Source organism: Staurois parvus, unplaced genomic scaffold, assembly GCF_062004578.1.
Source record: "Staurois parvus isolate SC_StPar_1 unplaced genomic scaffold, SC_StPar_1.0 ptg000090l, whole genome shotgun sequence".
Taxonomy (NCBI): Eukaryota; Metazoa; Chordata; class Amphibia; order Anura; family Ranidae; genus Staurois; species Staurois parvus.
In genome coordinates, this window is record NW_028317886.1 from 5,365,117 (window position 1) to 5,380,357 (window position 15,241).

Consider the following 15,241-nt stretch of genomic DNA (forward strand, 5'->3'; position numbering starts at 1 on the left):
TGTGTAGGTCTATAATCTTGTCCCTTGCATCCTTGGACAGCTCTTTGGTTTTTGCCATGTTGGAAAGTTTGGAATCTGATTGTTTGATTGCTCCTGTGGACAGGTGTCTTTTATACAGGTAACAAAGTGAGATTAGTAGCACTCCCTTTAGGAGACTGCTTCTAATCTCAGCTTGTTACCTGTATGAAAGACACCTGGTAGCCAGAAATCTTGCTGAATGATAATGGATCAAATACTTATTTCCCTCATGAACATGCAAATCCGTGCATAATTTGCTAGACATGCATTTCTTTTGAATGTTTTGTTGCTATTCTGTCTCTGTGTTACAATACACCTACCATTCGATTTTTAGACTGATCATTTTTTTGTGAGGGGCAAACATTCAAAATCAGCAGGGAATCAAATACATATTTCCTTCACTGTACAGTGGGGCAAAAAAGTATTTAGTCAGCCACCAATTGTGCAAGTTCTCCCACTTAAAAAGATGAGAGAGGCCTGTAATTGGCATCATAGGTAGACCTCAACTATGAGAGACAAAATGAGAAAACAAATCCAGACAATCACATTGGCTGATTTGGAAATAATTTATTTGCAAATTATGGTGGAAAATAAGTATTTGGTCACCTACAAACAAGCAAGATTTTTGGCTCTCACAGACCTGTACCTTCTTCTTTAAGAGGCTCCTCTGTCCTGCACTCATTACCTGTATCAATGGCACCTGTTTGAACTTGTTATCAGTATAAAAGACACCTGTCCACAACCTCAAACAGTCACACTCCAAACTCCACTATGGTGAAGACCAAAGGGCTGTCGAAGGACACCAGAAACAAAATTGTAGACCTGCACCAGGCTGGGAAGACTGAACCTGCAATAGGCAAGCAGCTTAATTTAACACACACTCAGCGGTTAAATTAAGTATAAAGCACATCGCCATCTCAGCAAATACATTTCTAAGGGAGCTATTGACATGAAAGTATCACCACTTCTGTAACAACCCATGCAATCCATACATACAAAGAAACCAAAACAAATTCAGAAATTAAAGGATAAGTTAACCTTTTTGACAAAAATAATAAATGCACAAAAAAAGCGTTTATTTTTGTCTGCAGGTGCCTGGAAAGCATTGCACCAGCGATCAGTAGATCGCTGATGCCATGCAAGTCTCCTGCAGACATGTCAGAATATTTGTTTGTTGTACCGTATGTACGACAGGAAGCTTCAATGAATTACAACGACGTTCCATAGCGCCATGGTAGTTCATTGAAAATTACAAGCCAACAGCCACTAAGGCTGCCGGGGGTATGAATAATTTTTCGTGTGTATGTGTGTGTATGTATGTATGTATGTATGTATATGTGTATATATACCACCAAAAGAAAACTAGATTTGCCAAAAACAAATTTTTAGTCAATTGTTGCATGACTAAGACTCCATGCACACTGTGCGTTTTTGATAGCGCTGGTAACATTAACTTTGTAAAGTCACATTTTAAAAGCTTTTTTTTTTAACCAACAAAAGTCCAAAATCGCTGGTTTACCGCGTTTTGCTTTGTTTTTCAGCGTTAGAGCGTTTTTACAGCTATAAAACTCCTCTATAAACCCATTAGTTCTTGGGGTTTTTTTAGAGCCAAGAAACGCCTCTGCAAAAATACATTGATTCCAGTTTGTGTGTATGAACACATAGGATAACCTGCTGGAATGGACTTGCCAATAATGGTGGGACTCACCTGCCTTGTGGGCTGTAGTACCAGGGCTGGCCAGCGGGTGCTCAGCAATCAGAGACTCACCCCTGCAGTCAGCCAAACACCTGAAGCTGATTGCAGGAGTTGTATTTAAGGAATGGCCAGACTCAGTCAGGGCCTTGGTGTGTGTTTTTCCATGGGCCCCTGTATCTTGTATCCTGTGTTCCTGTTCTTGTTCCTGCCTGACTTGTTGCCGACCCTGCCTGATCCTGACCTCTGCTGACTTCTCCTGTTTGATCCCTGGCTTGTGACCCTGACCATTCTCTGCCTGACCCTCTGCACCGCACTGCCCGTGAGTTACTGAACCCAGCTTGTGACCCCGACCACTCTCCCGCCTGTTCCTGGTACTCCGTTTGCCCATTTGCTACTGACCCGGCCTGCCTGACGACTCTTGCATTGTATGTATTGTTATCTGTAGGTGGTTTGCTTTGGTTTGTTTGCACTGTTTGTTTAGTTTTGCACTGTGTTTTTGTATTGTTAGTCTTAATAAATCATTGTTTATACCATATCTGAAGCCTGCGTTTCCCTGTGTCAGTCCACACACCTCTGGTCATACCTGGAGCCCTGACATTACACCAAGGCCAATCCTGACCAGAAGTGGCTGCACAGGGAAGCCATCTTGGCTTATTGTTGCTGGGAAGGATGCATCTTGATGAGGTGGTGTATTTATCTCTGCTAGTGTTTGATGACAAAGACTATCCTTATCAGACTCTGAAGGAGTATCCCAGGGATCAACTACTAGAGTGTATAAGGATCGCTCATTGCCTAGTAGATCAGGGCACAGAGTTTTCTGAGGTGCATCCATTGATCCAGGTTTGTGCTGAGTTGGCTCGGTCCTGTACCCCTGAAAGCAGGAATGACTTTTTTTTCCCCCCAGTTAGTGTGGATCAAGTGGAATCACTAGTATGGTTGTTGGAGGATGATCCAGATTGCTTCCATGAGCATTATGCAGCTTGTCCATCACATGTGCTTATGGATTGCATAAACGCAGTGCAGTCTTTGATCAGACAGGCTATGTGTAAGCTGAGTTTTTGTTCAACCAGTACTGCAGACATGGACAGATTAGTTGCACCCTGCCTCAGTCAGCTTGCAGCATCATTCCTCTGCTCAAGCTGCTCTTCCTGCATCCCCGACAGCACCCCCAGTGATGGCCCAGTATACTCTAACTACCACATACCAGTCCCCTGCTCCCACCCTTTCTTTAACCCTGTAAAGAAGTCCTCTGTAGCAACTGCTCCCTCCTCTGTTCCATCCTCCAGCTCTTCTCTGTCTTTAGCTGCTCCATTCGTTTACAGACCTGCGTTTACTTACAGTGCTCCAGTAACTAAAACCAGAAAAAAGCGAAAATTCTTTCCAACCAGTACCATCCTGCCAGTATCCAAACCGGTCAGCCTGCCGTCTGAGAACCCGCCTTCCGTGGTTCAGCCTGGTGCCTCGGCACCCGCAATTCAGCCTGATGTCTCTACCCAGCCTGATGTACTGATCCAGCCTAATGATCCTATCATGCCAGGCGACTCGGTGCCCGCTGTCGAGCCAGATGACCTGATGCCTGGTGACCCGATGCCCGCTGTCGAGCCAGACGATCCAATGCCTGATGACCCAGTGCCCGCTGTCATGCCTGGTGACCCGATGCCCGCTGCCAAGCCAGATGATCTGATGACCCAGTGCCCGCTGTCATGCCTGGTGAACCGATGCCCGCTGTCGAGCCAGACGATCCAATGCCTGATGACCCAGTGCCCGCTGTCATGTCTGGTGACCCGATGCCCGCTGTTGTGCCAGTTGACTTAGTGCCAGCTGTCATGCGTGGTGACTCGGTGCCCACTGCCTTGTCAGATGACTCGGTGCCCGCTGTCGAGCCAGATGACCTGATGCCTGGTGACCCGATGCCCGCTGTCGAGCCAGACGATCCAATGCCTGATGACCCAGTGCCCGCTGTCATGCCTGGTGACCCGATGCCCGCTGCCAAGCCAGATGATCTGATGACCCAGTGCCCGCTGTCATGCCTGGTGAACCGATGCCCGCTGTCGAGCCAGACGATCCAATGCCTGATGACCCAGTGCCCGCTGTCATGTCTGGTGACCCGATGCCCGCTGTTGTGCCAGTTGACTTAGTGCCAGCTGTCATGCGTGGTGACTCTGTGCCCACTGCCTTGTCAGATGACTCGGTGCCCGCTGTTGAGCCAGATGACCTGATGCCTGGTGACCCGATGCCCGCTGTCGTGCCAGTTGACCTGATGCCTGGTGACCCGATGCCCGCTGTCGTGCCAGTTGACTCAGAGCCCGCGGTCGTGCCAGATGACTCGGAGCCCGCGGTCGTGCCAGATGACTCGGAGCCCGCGGTCGTGCCAGATGACTCGGAGCCCGCGGTCGTGCCAGATGACTCGGAGCCCGCGGTCGTGCCAGATGACTCGGAGCCCGCGGTCGTGCCAGATGACTCGGAGCCCGCGGTCGTGCCAGATGACTCGGAGCCCGCGGTCGTGCCAGATGACTCGGAGCCCGCGGTCGTGCCAGATGACTCGGAGCCCGCGGTCGTGCCAGATGACTCGGAGCCCGCGGTCGTGCCAGATGACTCGGAGCCCGCGGTCGTGCCAGATGACTCGGAGCCCGCGGTCGTGCCAGATGACTCGGAGCCCGCGGTCGTGCCAGATGACTCGGAGCCCGCGGTCGTGCCAGATGACTCGGAGCCCGCGGTCGTGCCAGATGACTCGGAGCCCGCGGTCGTGCCAGATGACTCGGAGCCCGCGGTCGTGCCAGATGACTCGGAGCCCGCGGTCGTGCCAGATGACTCGGAGCCCGCGGTCGTGCCAGATGACTCGGAGCCCGCGGTCGTGCCAGATGACTCGGAGCCCGCGGTCGTGCCAGATGACTCGGAGCCCGCGGTCGTGCCAGATGACTCGGAGCCCGCGGTCGTGCCAGATGACTCGGAGCCCGCGGTCGTGCCAGGTGACTCGGAGCCCGCGGTCGTGCCAGGTGACTCGGAGCCCGCTGTCGTGCCTGGTGACTCGGTGCCCGCTGTCGTGCCTGGTGACCCGGTGCCCGCGGTCGAGCCAGATGACCCGGTGCCCGCGGTCGAGCCAGATGACCCGGTGCCCGCGGTCGAGCCAGATGACCCGGTGCCCGCGGTCGAGCCAGATGACCCGGTGCCCGCGGTCGAGCCAGATGACCCGGTGCCCGCGGTCGAGCCAGATGACCCGGAGCCCGCGGTGGTGCCAGATGACCCGGAGCCCGCGGTGGTGCCAGATGACCCGGAGCCCGCGGTGGTGCCAGATGACCCGGAGCCCGCGGTGGTGCCAGATGACCCGGAGCCCGCGGTCTGCCCAGATGACTGGACTCCGCCTGGTGGCCTGATGTGCCTCTGTCCGACGTCCAGCCCGATGTGCCAGTCTTTGATATCCTGCCAGACCCGGGCGGTGGAACATTTTGCCCAGCTAGGACTGTTTGGAGCATCTTGAGGCCGCTCCTTGAGGGGGGGTACTGTCAGGAATGGACTTGCCAGTAATGGTGGGACTCGCCTGCCTTGTGGGCTGCAGTACCAGGGCTGGCCAGCGGGTGCTCTCAGCAATCAGAGACTCACCCCTGCAGTCAGCCAAACACCTGAAGCTGATTGCAGGGGTTGTATTTAAGGAATGGCCAGACTCACAGTCAGGGCCTTGGTGTGTATTTTTCCATGGGCCCCTGTATCTTGTATCCTGTGTTCCTGTTCCTGCCTGACTTGTTGCCGACCCTGCCTGATCCTGACCTCTGCTGACTTCTCCTGTTTGATCCCTGGCTTGTGACCCTGACCATTCTCTGCCTGACCCTCTGCACCGCGCTGCCCGTGAGTTACTGAACCCAGCTTGTGACCCCGACCACTCTCCCGCCTGTTCCTGGTACTCCATTTGCTACTGACCCGGCCTGCCTGACGACTCTTGCATTGTATGTATTATCTGTAGGTGGTTTGCTTTGGTTTGTTTGCACTGTGTTTATGTTTAGTTTTGCACTGCGTTTTGTATTGTTAGTCTTAATAAATCATATTGTCTATACCATATCTGAAGCCTGCGTTTCCCTGTGTCAGTCCACACACCTCTGGTCATACCCAGAGCCCTGACATGGAGAGTTTACTGGCTGTAGAAAAAACATCAAAAGCCAAAGACAGCAGCTGTAAAAACATCCAGTGTGCATGACGACTAATTGTGTCATGACTAATTGTGACTAAAATGTCAGCACTGAAAGATGACCTGGATTGGACAGGTGAAAACAGTCTGGTCTTCAATGGTTAATAAACTCGACATTGAAGACTGTCCATCACATTCTTCAACTCGGTGTGCAATTGTATGTGTAAATCTGGTTTAAGTTGATTTATTTTTTTATGAGATGTATGTCATGGCTAAACATCTCTTCCAACCTCAGAATTGTTCCTTAGCAACAGTGCTCTCACCGTATATTCCATTCAAATGAACTTTCAGTATCAGAGTTCAGATATCGGGTCTCTCTTTTAGTGCATGTTGTTTGATGGAGCATGTAAACACAGCTGACAGACTCCGCTCCATTTTTTTTTTTTTTTTTTACATCATACGTTTTTTTTCCTTTATTTCTTTTAAATGATTCCTTTAACAATGACTGGACACACAGCCTCACTTCTAAGCAAGCCATGAAATGAAAAGGCTTCTAAATTTACCTGTACTTTATAGTTCTCACCTGCAAGCTGTAATTACAGACCACAGTGATAGCTCAGCACTGCCCAATCTTTAACACAGTGTACATTTCTTACCATTGTTCATTTGTTTTGTGCTGAACAGTCCCCAGTACTTGTGTATTGCTTCATTTGGATGCTTTATTCATGTTTATTGCTTGCCTTAATTATGTGTACTTTTCATTCCATTAGACCAATCCTGTACTTTCATTTGATGGTTGAAATTGCTGGGGAGAAAGTCTTGTAAATTTGTAATTAGCACAGCTAAGTGACAGGATATTTCTTGCAGAGATTAAATGTCTTAAGGTGATTTTATAGTAGCCCTAGTTTCAGTAAAAGCAATCTATAGTTACCATTGCCACCAGTAAGATTTTTAAACTTTGTTTTACAGTATAGGTTTACATCTGATTGGAGGCTGAGGGTCCAAAAAAAAAAAAATTGAAAGGTCTGGTTTATAGAAGTATCACAAAGCAGGTCTTCTCTGTATCAGTTTTTGGATTCCAGGGCTGTACACTGGTTCTGAAGCAGTAAATTCCCATTTTATCAATATTACCCAGAAATAAAGGCACCAGGTGTTTATAAAGCCAGGATCATAAAAATCTGTTAAATGTGTTTTACATGCATTAAGACTGTGCCTACATACATGGGACACAACCTTTCTGCTAACAATTGTCTCTAAAAAAGTTTCATATTGGAACACAATGAAGGTGCAAAAGAACACGCATTACTGGTTTTGTATCTTGGAATCCCTGATAGGCTGAGTCACTTGTTTATTTCTATTTACTACTTCTGAAATCTATTGGTTTCAGTGTTATAATAAAGAGTCGACAACAGCAGAACCCCATTTCTCCTAATTATACAGTATGGGACACAGTTTTCTTAGTCTGTGCAACTGGGTTATATGCAGCTGCCATCAGGTCATTGGAAACTGGCAAAAAAAAATCTGCTAGGGTATGCCCCATGTATCCTCTTCTACTTCCAGCCTTGTTCTGGGCTCTGCAGAAACTGCCTTTTGAACTTATCTAGTACTTTTCTGCTGTCAAACCTTTGATACAAGTTGGCCTTTCTTGTTGCTATTATGTCTGTGAGAAGAGTCTCTAAATTTGACAACCTTACCATTAACGCACCATTTGTGATGTTGCACAGACAAGTGCTCTTCAAATTTAGGGCCTCCTTATTCCCTGAAGCGGATCTCTGCCTTCAATCTTAACCAGGATGTTGTCCTTCCTTCTTCTTTTGTCCTGCTTTTAGGCATCCTAAGGTGCTTGCGCTGCACTGCCTGCATGTAGGCTATGAGTTTACTTCTCTACTACTGCTTCTTTTTAGAAATCTGATTCCCTCTTTATACGGCTTAAAGTGTTTATAAGCTCAAAAGGTTTTTTACCTTGTGCATTCTCTGCATTAAGGTAAAAAAAACCTTCCAAAAACTGTTTCCCCCACCCCACCCACTAAATACTTGCCTGAGTCCTCTCTCTCAATCCAGCGATGTCCTTGTCTTCAGCACTGCTGCTTTCCCTTAGTCTTACAGGAGACTCCTGCCATTCAAATCCTGTGGGGATGGCTTTGTGTCTATGGATGCACACAGCCTGGCTCAGGAGGCTGCCCGCAAGGGCGCCTCCTTAGTTCACAACTTGCTAACGGGGCACCTGCAGGAAAGGAGTAGCAGACAGCACTGGAGAGGGACTCCAGAATAGGAGGTAAGGGGCTGCCCTATGCAGTTTCATTGCACAGAGCAGGTAAGTAATTTTATTTTAAATAAAAAATAGCCATTACAACACTTTAATGGCTCACGCAAGGGTTTTCCTGCTTGGAATTGGCATTGTTTGCTGTCTTGTCCAACACTCTATGTATCTGTTTTGCCAGCTGCATATAACCCAGTTGTAAAAAGTTAGTGTCCTACATGGTACTCCAGGCAGTGTGTGCTCTGGCAGTCATGTTCATCTTGTGTCTTTCATTGCACTGACCCAGTTATATCGACATCTCAACTGCATACGTGTTTCCTGCCAATGACTCGCCAAATAGTTGAAGCCAGCTAATTCTTAAAATAGGAATATGGAAGTTTCTATTACTAACCTTTTTTTATATGTTCACCTTAACCTCTCTTTGTAATAGTGTACTTTTTTACTGTAAGGTTTCATTCATATAGGTGGCGATGAAAAGGAGGTTGAGCCATGGTTTTACTGGCCACTGAGGGTTGCTTTTTTTCATGGATGCGACAGCAGAGACCAAACATGACCCATTTAGCTAAATGGGTCCACACCACAACTGCCAGCCAAATGCTTGACATGTGGCTCTGGTGTGGTAAATTGCTGTTTCAGCTGTTAAAAAGGTGGTGGCGTTCTTGAATGCTTGGTAACAGCTGCTCTGCCACTTTCTGAAAAAGCAATCCACTGCAGAATACTTTTTCAGAGGGTTGGCAAGAACTGTCACCCATGTGAATGAGTCCTAATAGTGTGGACCTAGAAAGTAGTCTTCACGTTAGGGAAGTTGAAATCGAAAATATGCAAGTGGAGCTTCTTTTTTTTGCAGTGTGTTTTTTAAAAAAAAAAAAAAAAAAAGTCAATAAGAGTGTACCAATGATTACTTAATAAAAATCTATTTTCTATATTTGCATGCAGCATGCTTTTAATTGACTGCTTGTGTATTTCTGCCCTCAGTGATTGTTGAATCATTACATGACATTCCACCGCTAAATGAGGACACTGTTGTTTTTAATGTGAATCGACTTGCTGTTGGGAAGGTGAGTTAAATGCTAGCTGCATTTTAAAACTTCTAAATTGTATGTGTGGGCACTGCCCAGCTGTGCTTAATAAAATTCAAATTAGTGCTGTCATGAGGGCAAGACCACAGGACTGACTTTGGACATAGATATGAAAAAAATCAGCTTGGTTTCCTGTGCAAAGCTGACAAATGAAATGTGAAGGTTATAAATGGGTAAATGAAACTATTTACAGTACTATTTTTTTCTTTTTTTTTCCCTTTGCTTTTTTATATATGTATATATCCAATGTGTGCTTTACAGATAAACATACTGTATAATACATTAAAGAATTCCCCAAGGGGTAGCTTCAATTTAAGCGTCACAATGACTTATCCAAAGAGCAGAGCTGCTTGCATTAAGGTGCTCTTTGTCTGATTTAAACTTCAAACTGTGCAGTTGAATATTGGAGCATGAGGAAAGTGAGGTGCGTGGTCTAGTATGTAGCACTTTAGTCCTTGGGACCTTTTGACGTAGTCCTGTGAAATCCTAGGAGCATGGAAAACAAAAGAGCTACCCTACGGGACCTTTAAGTGTGGAGTTGTTTTCCCAACTCCTTCTAAGATATGGGTTACATATATTCATAGCGAAGATTCACTCTAGATGAGTAGTGTGTAAATAACAATCAAAGAATCGGGAATAAAGCCTGGTAAATAGCAGTCTAATGCTCCACCAGCAGACTCCGAAGTTGAAAGAAAAATACGAATAGGCTTTATTTCATATTTACTTTATGGGTTAGCTCATTATTGCAAAAATATGGATAGGCAATAAAAAGGGGGCCAGTAGATGAAAACTGACTGCTATGCACAGTTTTTAATAATTTACCTGCTAATGCTGTTGGCCATTTTCACCTCTCCATAAGCCTGACTGTAAAATTTTCAACAGACCTCATTCCTTTGTCCTGTTCTGTTGCTGGTTGTTGCTATGCTCTAGCTGTTGATGGCTCTGCCATAACAAGAGGACTGTTTCTTAATACACATGTGCAGTGCCCTGTCTGTCCCATCATTGCGCTTCTCAGCAGGACAGAGGACAGGCTTTAGCAAACTGTAGGGCAAATGGTCAGTCACAGCGGAGGACAGGAGTCAGTATGGTAGTGTATTACAGGATTAGTAGTTTGTATGCCAGTGTACAGGGGGTCAGTGGGGCAGAGGATGGTCAGCCAGCAGGGGAGCGTATAGGGGTCAGTATGGCAGTGTACAGGGTTCAGGACATGTGTTCTTAAAGGCGAACCTAGCCTCTAAACAGTATAAACAATATGTAAACGTTGATAATATTAATACTCAGAAGTAATCTGATTGGCTTTATAATTAAAAAGTCAAAGCAGTATGACAAAATGTGAGCAAGACTGGGATTATGAAAGACATGGGCCACCCTGGGAAAGAACAGAGAAATAAGTTGTGTGGCTGACCAATGGGAGGGTCTTAAGGGGGGATTGAACAGAATCTGCGTCTGCTGTATACAATGCACACCTATGCCACAGTACTCTTACCCACAAAATACTAAATAATGTGCCACAACTGACAGTCTCAAAGACACAAACCTCAGGACAAAGGAATATTTTTTTTTTTTGTTTTAATGTTTCAATTTCTTATGCTTTTATGTACACAAAAAGGATATTTTTTTTTTCTTTAGCAGCCATGCATGGATCCAAATTATTCTGCTTCAGTAGGGACCAGTTGAATTCTGATCCTTGTATGGGCAGGCTGGTTGTACAGATGTCGATTGTACAAATCTACTTCTGTAAAATCAGCCTCTAGGAAAATTTGTGCACGATCATCACCGCTGACTATAGCTGACAGTACTGATCAGTGTATTCTGGTGGCATTGAAGTCTCTTCACTGTCAAAACACACTACCTCAGCAGGAGTGATTCCCCTATCCAAGTCGAATTTTGTGGATGAGAGAATCGAGTTGTGGAGGGGGGAGAGGGAGATCGGCTGTAGTGCAGAGCTCAGCTCACTCACCCAGGTTGGTCTCTGCACCCTCATGCAGAGGAATCAATCTTGCAGCCATGATCTAGTTGTGGGCCACAGTGCTTGAAATTTCCCACCCATACATCTTCTCAGGCTCAGCACTGGCCCGGGAATTGGAGAGGGGCAGACAGGAGGAGAGGGGCAGGGGGAGGTGCAGTGTACATTGATCTCCTTTCTCCTCTCTTGTCCATGTAGGGAAGTGTGCTGTCTGGGCTATGTGAGCCACTGCAGACAACTTCTCTTGGATAAAGTCTGCCTGGGGGGGGGGGGGGGGGGGCAGCTAAAATTTGGGGGAGTGTAGCTCACCCCAGCACCCCCCTAGATCGAGCCATGGTAAAAAGTCTTCCAGAGGGATGCAGCACTCTTGAAATTGCTAAGATATTGGGGCATGATCACAGAACCATCAAACATTGTGTTGCAAATAGTCAACCGGGTCGCAAGAAGCGTGTTGAGAAAAAAACACAAATTAACTGCCAAAGATTTGAGGATAATCAAACGTGAAGCTACCAGGAACCCATTATCTTCCAGTGCTGTCATATTCCAAAACAGCAACCCACCTGGAATGCCCAGAAGTGCAAGGTGTACAGTGCTCAGAGACCTGGTCAACGTAAAGAAGGCTGAAACCCAACCACCACTGAACAAGACACAAGTTGAAATGTCAAGATTGGGCCAAGAAATATCTGAAGACAGATTTTTCAAAGGTTTTATGGACTGATGAGATGAGTGACTCTTGATGGACCAGATGGATGGGCCTGTGGCTGGATCAGTAACCAGCATAGAGCTCCACTTCGACTCAGATGCCAGCATGGTGGAGGTGGGGTACTGGTATGAGCTGGTATTATTAAAGATGAGCTACTTGGACCTTTTTGGGTTGAAGATGGACTCAAAATCAACTCCCAAACCTACTGCCAGTTTTTAGAAGACACTGTCTTCAAGTAGTGGTACAGGAAAAAGTCTGCATGTTTCATGGAGACTATATTTATGCAGGACAATGCTCCATCTCATGCATCAAGGTACTCCACTGCGTGGCTAGCCAGTAAAGGCCTTAAAGATGAAAACATAATGACATGGCCCCCCCTCCTCACATGACCTAAACCCTATTGAGAACATGTGGACCCTTCTTAAACAGGAGATTTACGGTGAAGGAAAATGGTACACCTCTCTGAACAGTGTCTGGGAGGCTTTGGTTGCTGCTGCACAAAGTTGACCGTCAACAGATCAAGAAACTACAGACTCCTTGAATGGAAGGCATATAATTGTTATTGAAAAGAAGGGTGGCTATATTGCTCACTGTTTTTTTTGTTTTTGTTTTTTTTTGTTTTTTTTATGTCATAAATGTTTGAGTTGTTTTATTCTCACTATAACAGATGAAAATAAACAAGTGAGATGGGCAAATGTTAGTTTTTTTCATTTAGTTGCATAATAATTCTGCACACATAGACATTCTCCTTAGAAAGCCAAAACCTCACTTTTACTTTCTTAAATATTCAGGTTTGAGGTTTGTTAACATTTTGGATTGACCGAGAGCACTGTAGTTGTTCAATAATGAAATTAAACCTCAAAAATACAACTTGCCTAATGTGCACACAGTGTAATTCAATTATGTGCCAGGGGAAACTAAGAGGCATGAGTGGCTGAAGTTAATTCATGTCGCCTTATTTCGTGTTCATTGAACATTCAGTTTGGTAAGTAAACAGTCCCTTCTAATATTTATTTAGCATTAAGGAAAAAGGCACTTGCAAGAAAATACCAGTTCTTCAAATCGTACTGTAGGAATAGATTCATATATTACAACATGAAATTTGGTGGACTTGTGCTGCAGTTCACTTTCTCCACGGTAAAGCAAAAGACCGTACAAGGAAACTCTTTAACACAAACAAGTAGAGGCCATTAATCAGGAAAATTTCATGATCTATATTTCAAGAGCGTGTTTTTATTAGGATATCTTTGTTTGGGGAGTACATTGTTTTATCTGGACCCGATTGTTTATACATAGCGTAGACAAGGTAATAATGCACTCGTTTACAGTCCTAAGCACAGGAGACTGTTTTTACTTATGCTTAGCTGAGAAAAGGCTGATTTATTCCAATCATCCTACCCTTGGTGAAAAGTGGTCTGACTTTTTCAGCAGGTATAAATCAAGCTGTAATCCCCTATGGTTTCTAGGAGCCTGTACGGTTCTGAAAGCCATTTCCTTTTTTTTTTTTTTTCTTTAACTATGTTTTTCTGCTTCCTTTCCAAGGAGTGAAATCCAATGTGAATCGACTGTGACTAGTGATTGGCACCAAAGTTCCTGTTAAAAAAAAAAAAACAAACTAGTTTTAGGAAGAGTGTTTATTTGAGAGGATCTGTGGCTTATTATGGAAGCTTACTTTTTTTCACGTATTCTTTGAGATAAAATATATATAGTCACAGCTGAGATTTCATTCTATTACATTTATTTTTTACCAGTTTTATTAGTGCAAATGGGCAAAATACATATAACAGTTCTTAGAACTGGTTAGCACTAAGGGCCGTATGTATAAAAATTTGCAGGCATTATGTTGAAAGTGAAAACTTCCAAGAAGAAAAATATAGAACCATCGTAAACCTTAACAGATAAAACTATTGTTAGGACACATCCACAAATGAGTCGGTTTCTAGGCAGTAGTGTATATAATATGTTTCATACCAAAGGCTGCAAGTGTAGGGTTGCAATAAACTCCCACTCCGATGTATTCAGTGTAGCCAAAGATGGTGTAAAGGGTGTTAGGCAAAAGTCTCTGTGTCTAAGCAGCGACCTCCTCCAGTGCATTAAAGGATGCGCTGGTCATAGAGACACATGGACCTTTGCATAATAAATATGCTACTTACAAAGTTTGACTCATAGCTGGATGTGTCTTAATGATAGGTTTATCTTGTGCAGATTCTGTTGATCCTATATTTTTCTTGTTGGGAGATTTTTTTACATTACAGATATATGGTGATGCCATTACAGCTTTCGAAACCACAGTACCTTTTATAACAGCTCTCCCACTAGTTGCTAGAATGGAATACCCCCTTAATATTCCTTCGGAAGATGCGGATTGTCTGTGAATTGTGTTAAGGTGTTTCGGGCCCATTTAGTGCACTTATTTATGCACTTCTTTTAAACAAAAAAAGTTTTTGTGTTGACTAAAATTTTATAATTTAATATTGTAAAAATCGCCATTGATGTACCCATTGGTTGGCATTTTGCTGATTTGCGCTAGCCTGTGTAAACAACATTCAACCTGAAGAGAAATTAGACTAGTAATTTTGTATTTTCTCCCTATTCTTGCAGAACGATTGCATGCAGTTTCACAGGACAAAGCTCTTCTTCTTTTTTTTTTTTTTTTTCCTTTTTATAAATACCTCACTTAGTAATAGAAGAATAAAGGAAAAATAATGCCTCTAACTTCCTCTATACTGGATGCTTTTTCCACTTGCTTGCCCGGGCCAATTTTCAGATTTCAGTGCTGTCACACTTTCTATGAAAATTAGGCCTGGTTCACACCACCTGAATGCGTGTTTTTTTTTTTTTTTTTTTTTTTTTTTTTAGTGCTTTTTTTTAGTGCTTTTTTTTAGTGCTTTTTTGTTTTGCAGAAACTTACTGCAGTCCATTTAACATGGTTTCCTATGGCATATTCACATCCTGTGTGCATGTATGGTGTGGCTGAATCAAGGCACTGAGAGATGGCTGCACTAGTGTGACTGAATCGGGGCACCGATGATGGGTGCACTAGCTTGGCTGAATCAGGGCACCGATGATAGGTTCACTGGTGTGGCTCAATCAGGACACTGACAGATGGCTGCACTGATCTGTGGCAAGTTGTAAAGGCATTGTAAAAACACTAAGTACAGTAAACACGCACTACTCTGACACAGATCGCTCTCCTTCCCTCACATGCTGTCTTTTGTGAGAGAAGGAGAGCCGGTAACTGGCAAGTTGGACAGCATGTTTGGGGCACATTTGGACAGTAGGAGGGAGGGTGGTGGTGGAGTGTTAAATGTACTCACAGATTTAAATACATCAACAAATTGAAGCCAAAGTCCTGTTACAGCAAACATATTTTTTTTCCTTTTGGGATAAAGTAAACTT

General features: G+C 44.7%; 1 protein-coding gene across 2 annotated transcripts in view; it reads left to right on the forward strand.

Annotated features, from left to right (window-relative positions):
- Window positions 1-15,241, forward strand: part of NAF1 (nuclear assembly factor 1 ribonucleoprotein) — a 105,279-nt gene that overhangs the window by 52,206 nt on the left and 37,832 nt on the right. For both annotated transcript variants that reach the window (XM_089670375.1, XM_089670376.1), the window contains exon 5: window positions 9,070-9,152. In XM_089670375.1, the coding sequence (XP_089526501.1) occupies window positions 9,070-9,152 (83 nt within the window). The remainder of the gene's footprint in view (window positions 1-9,069; window positions 9,153-15,241) is intronic.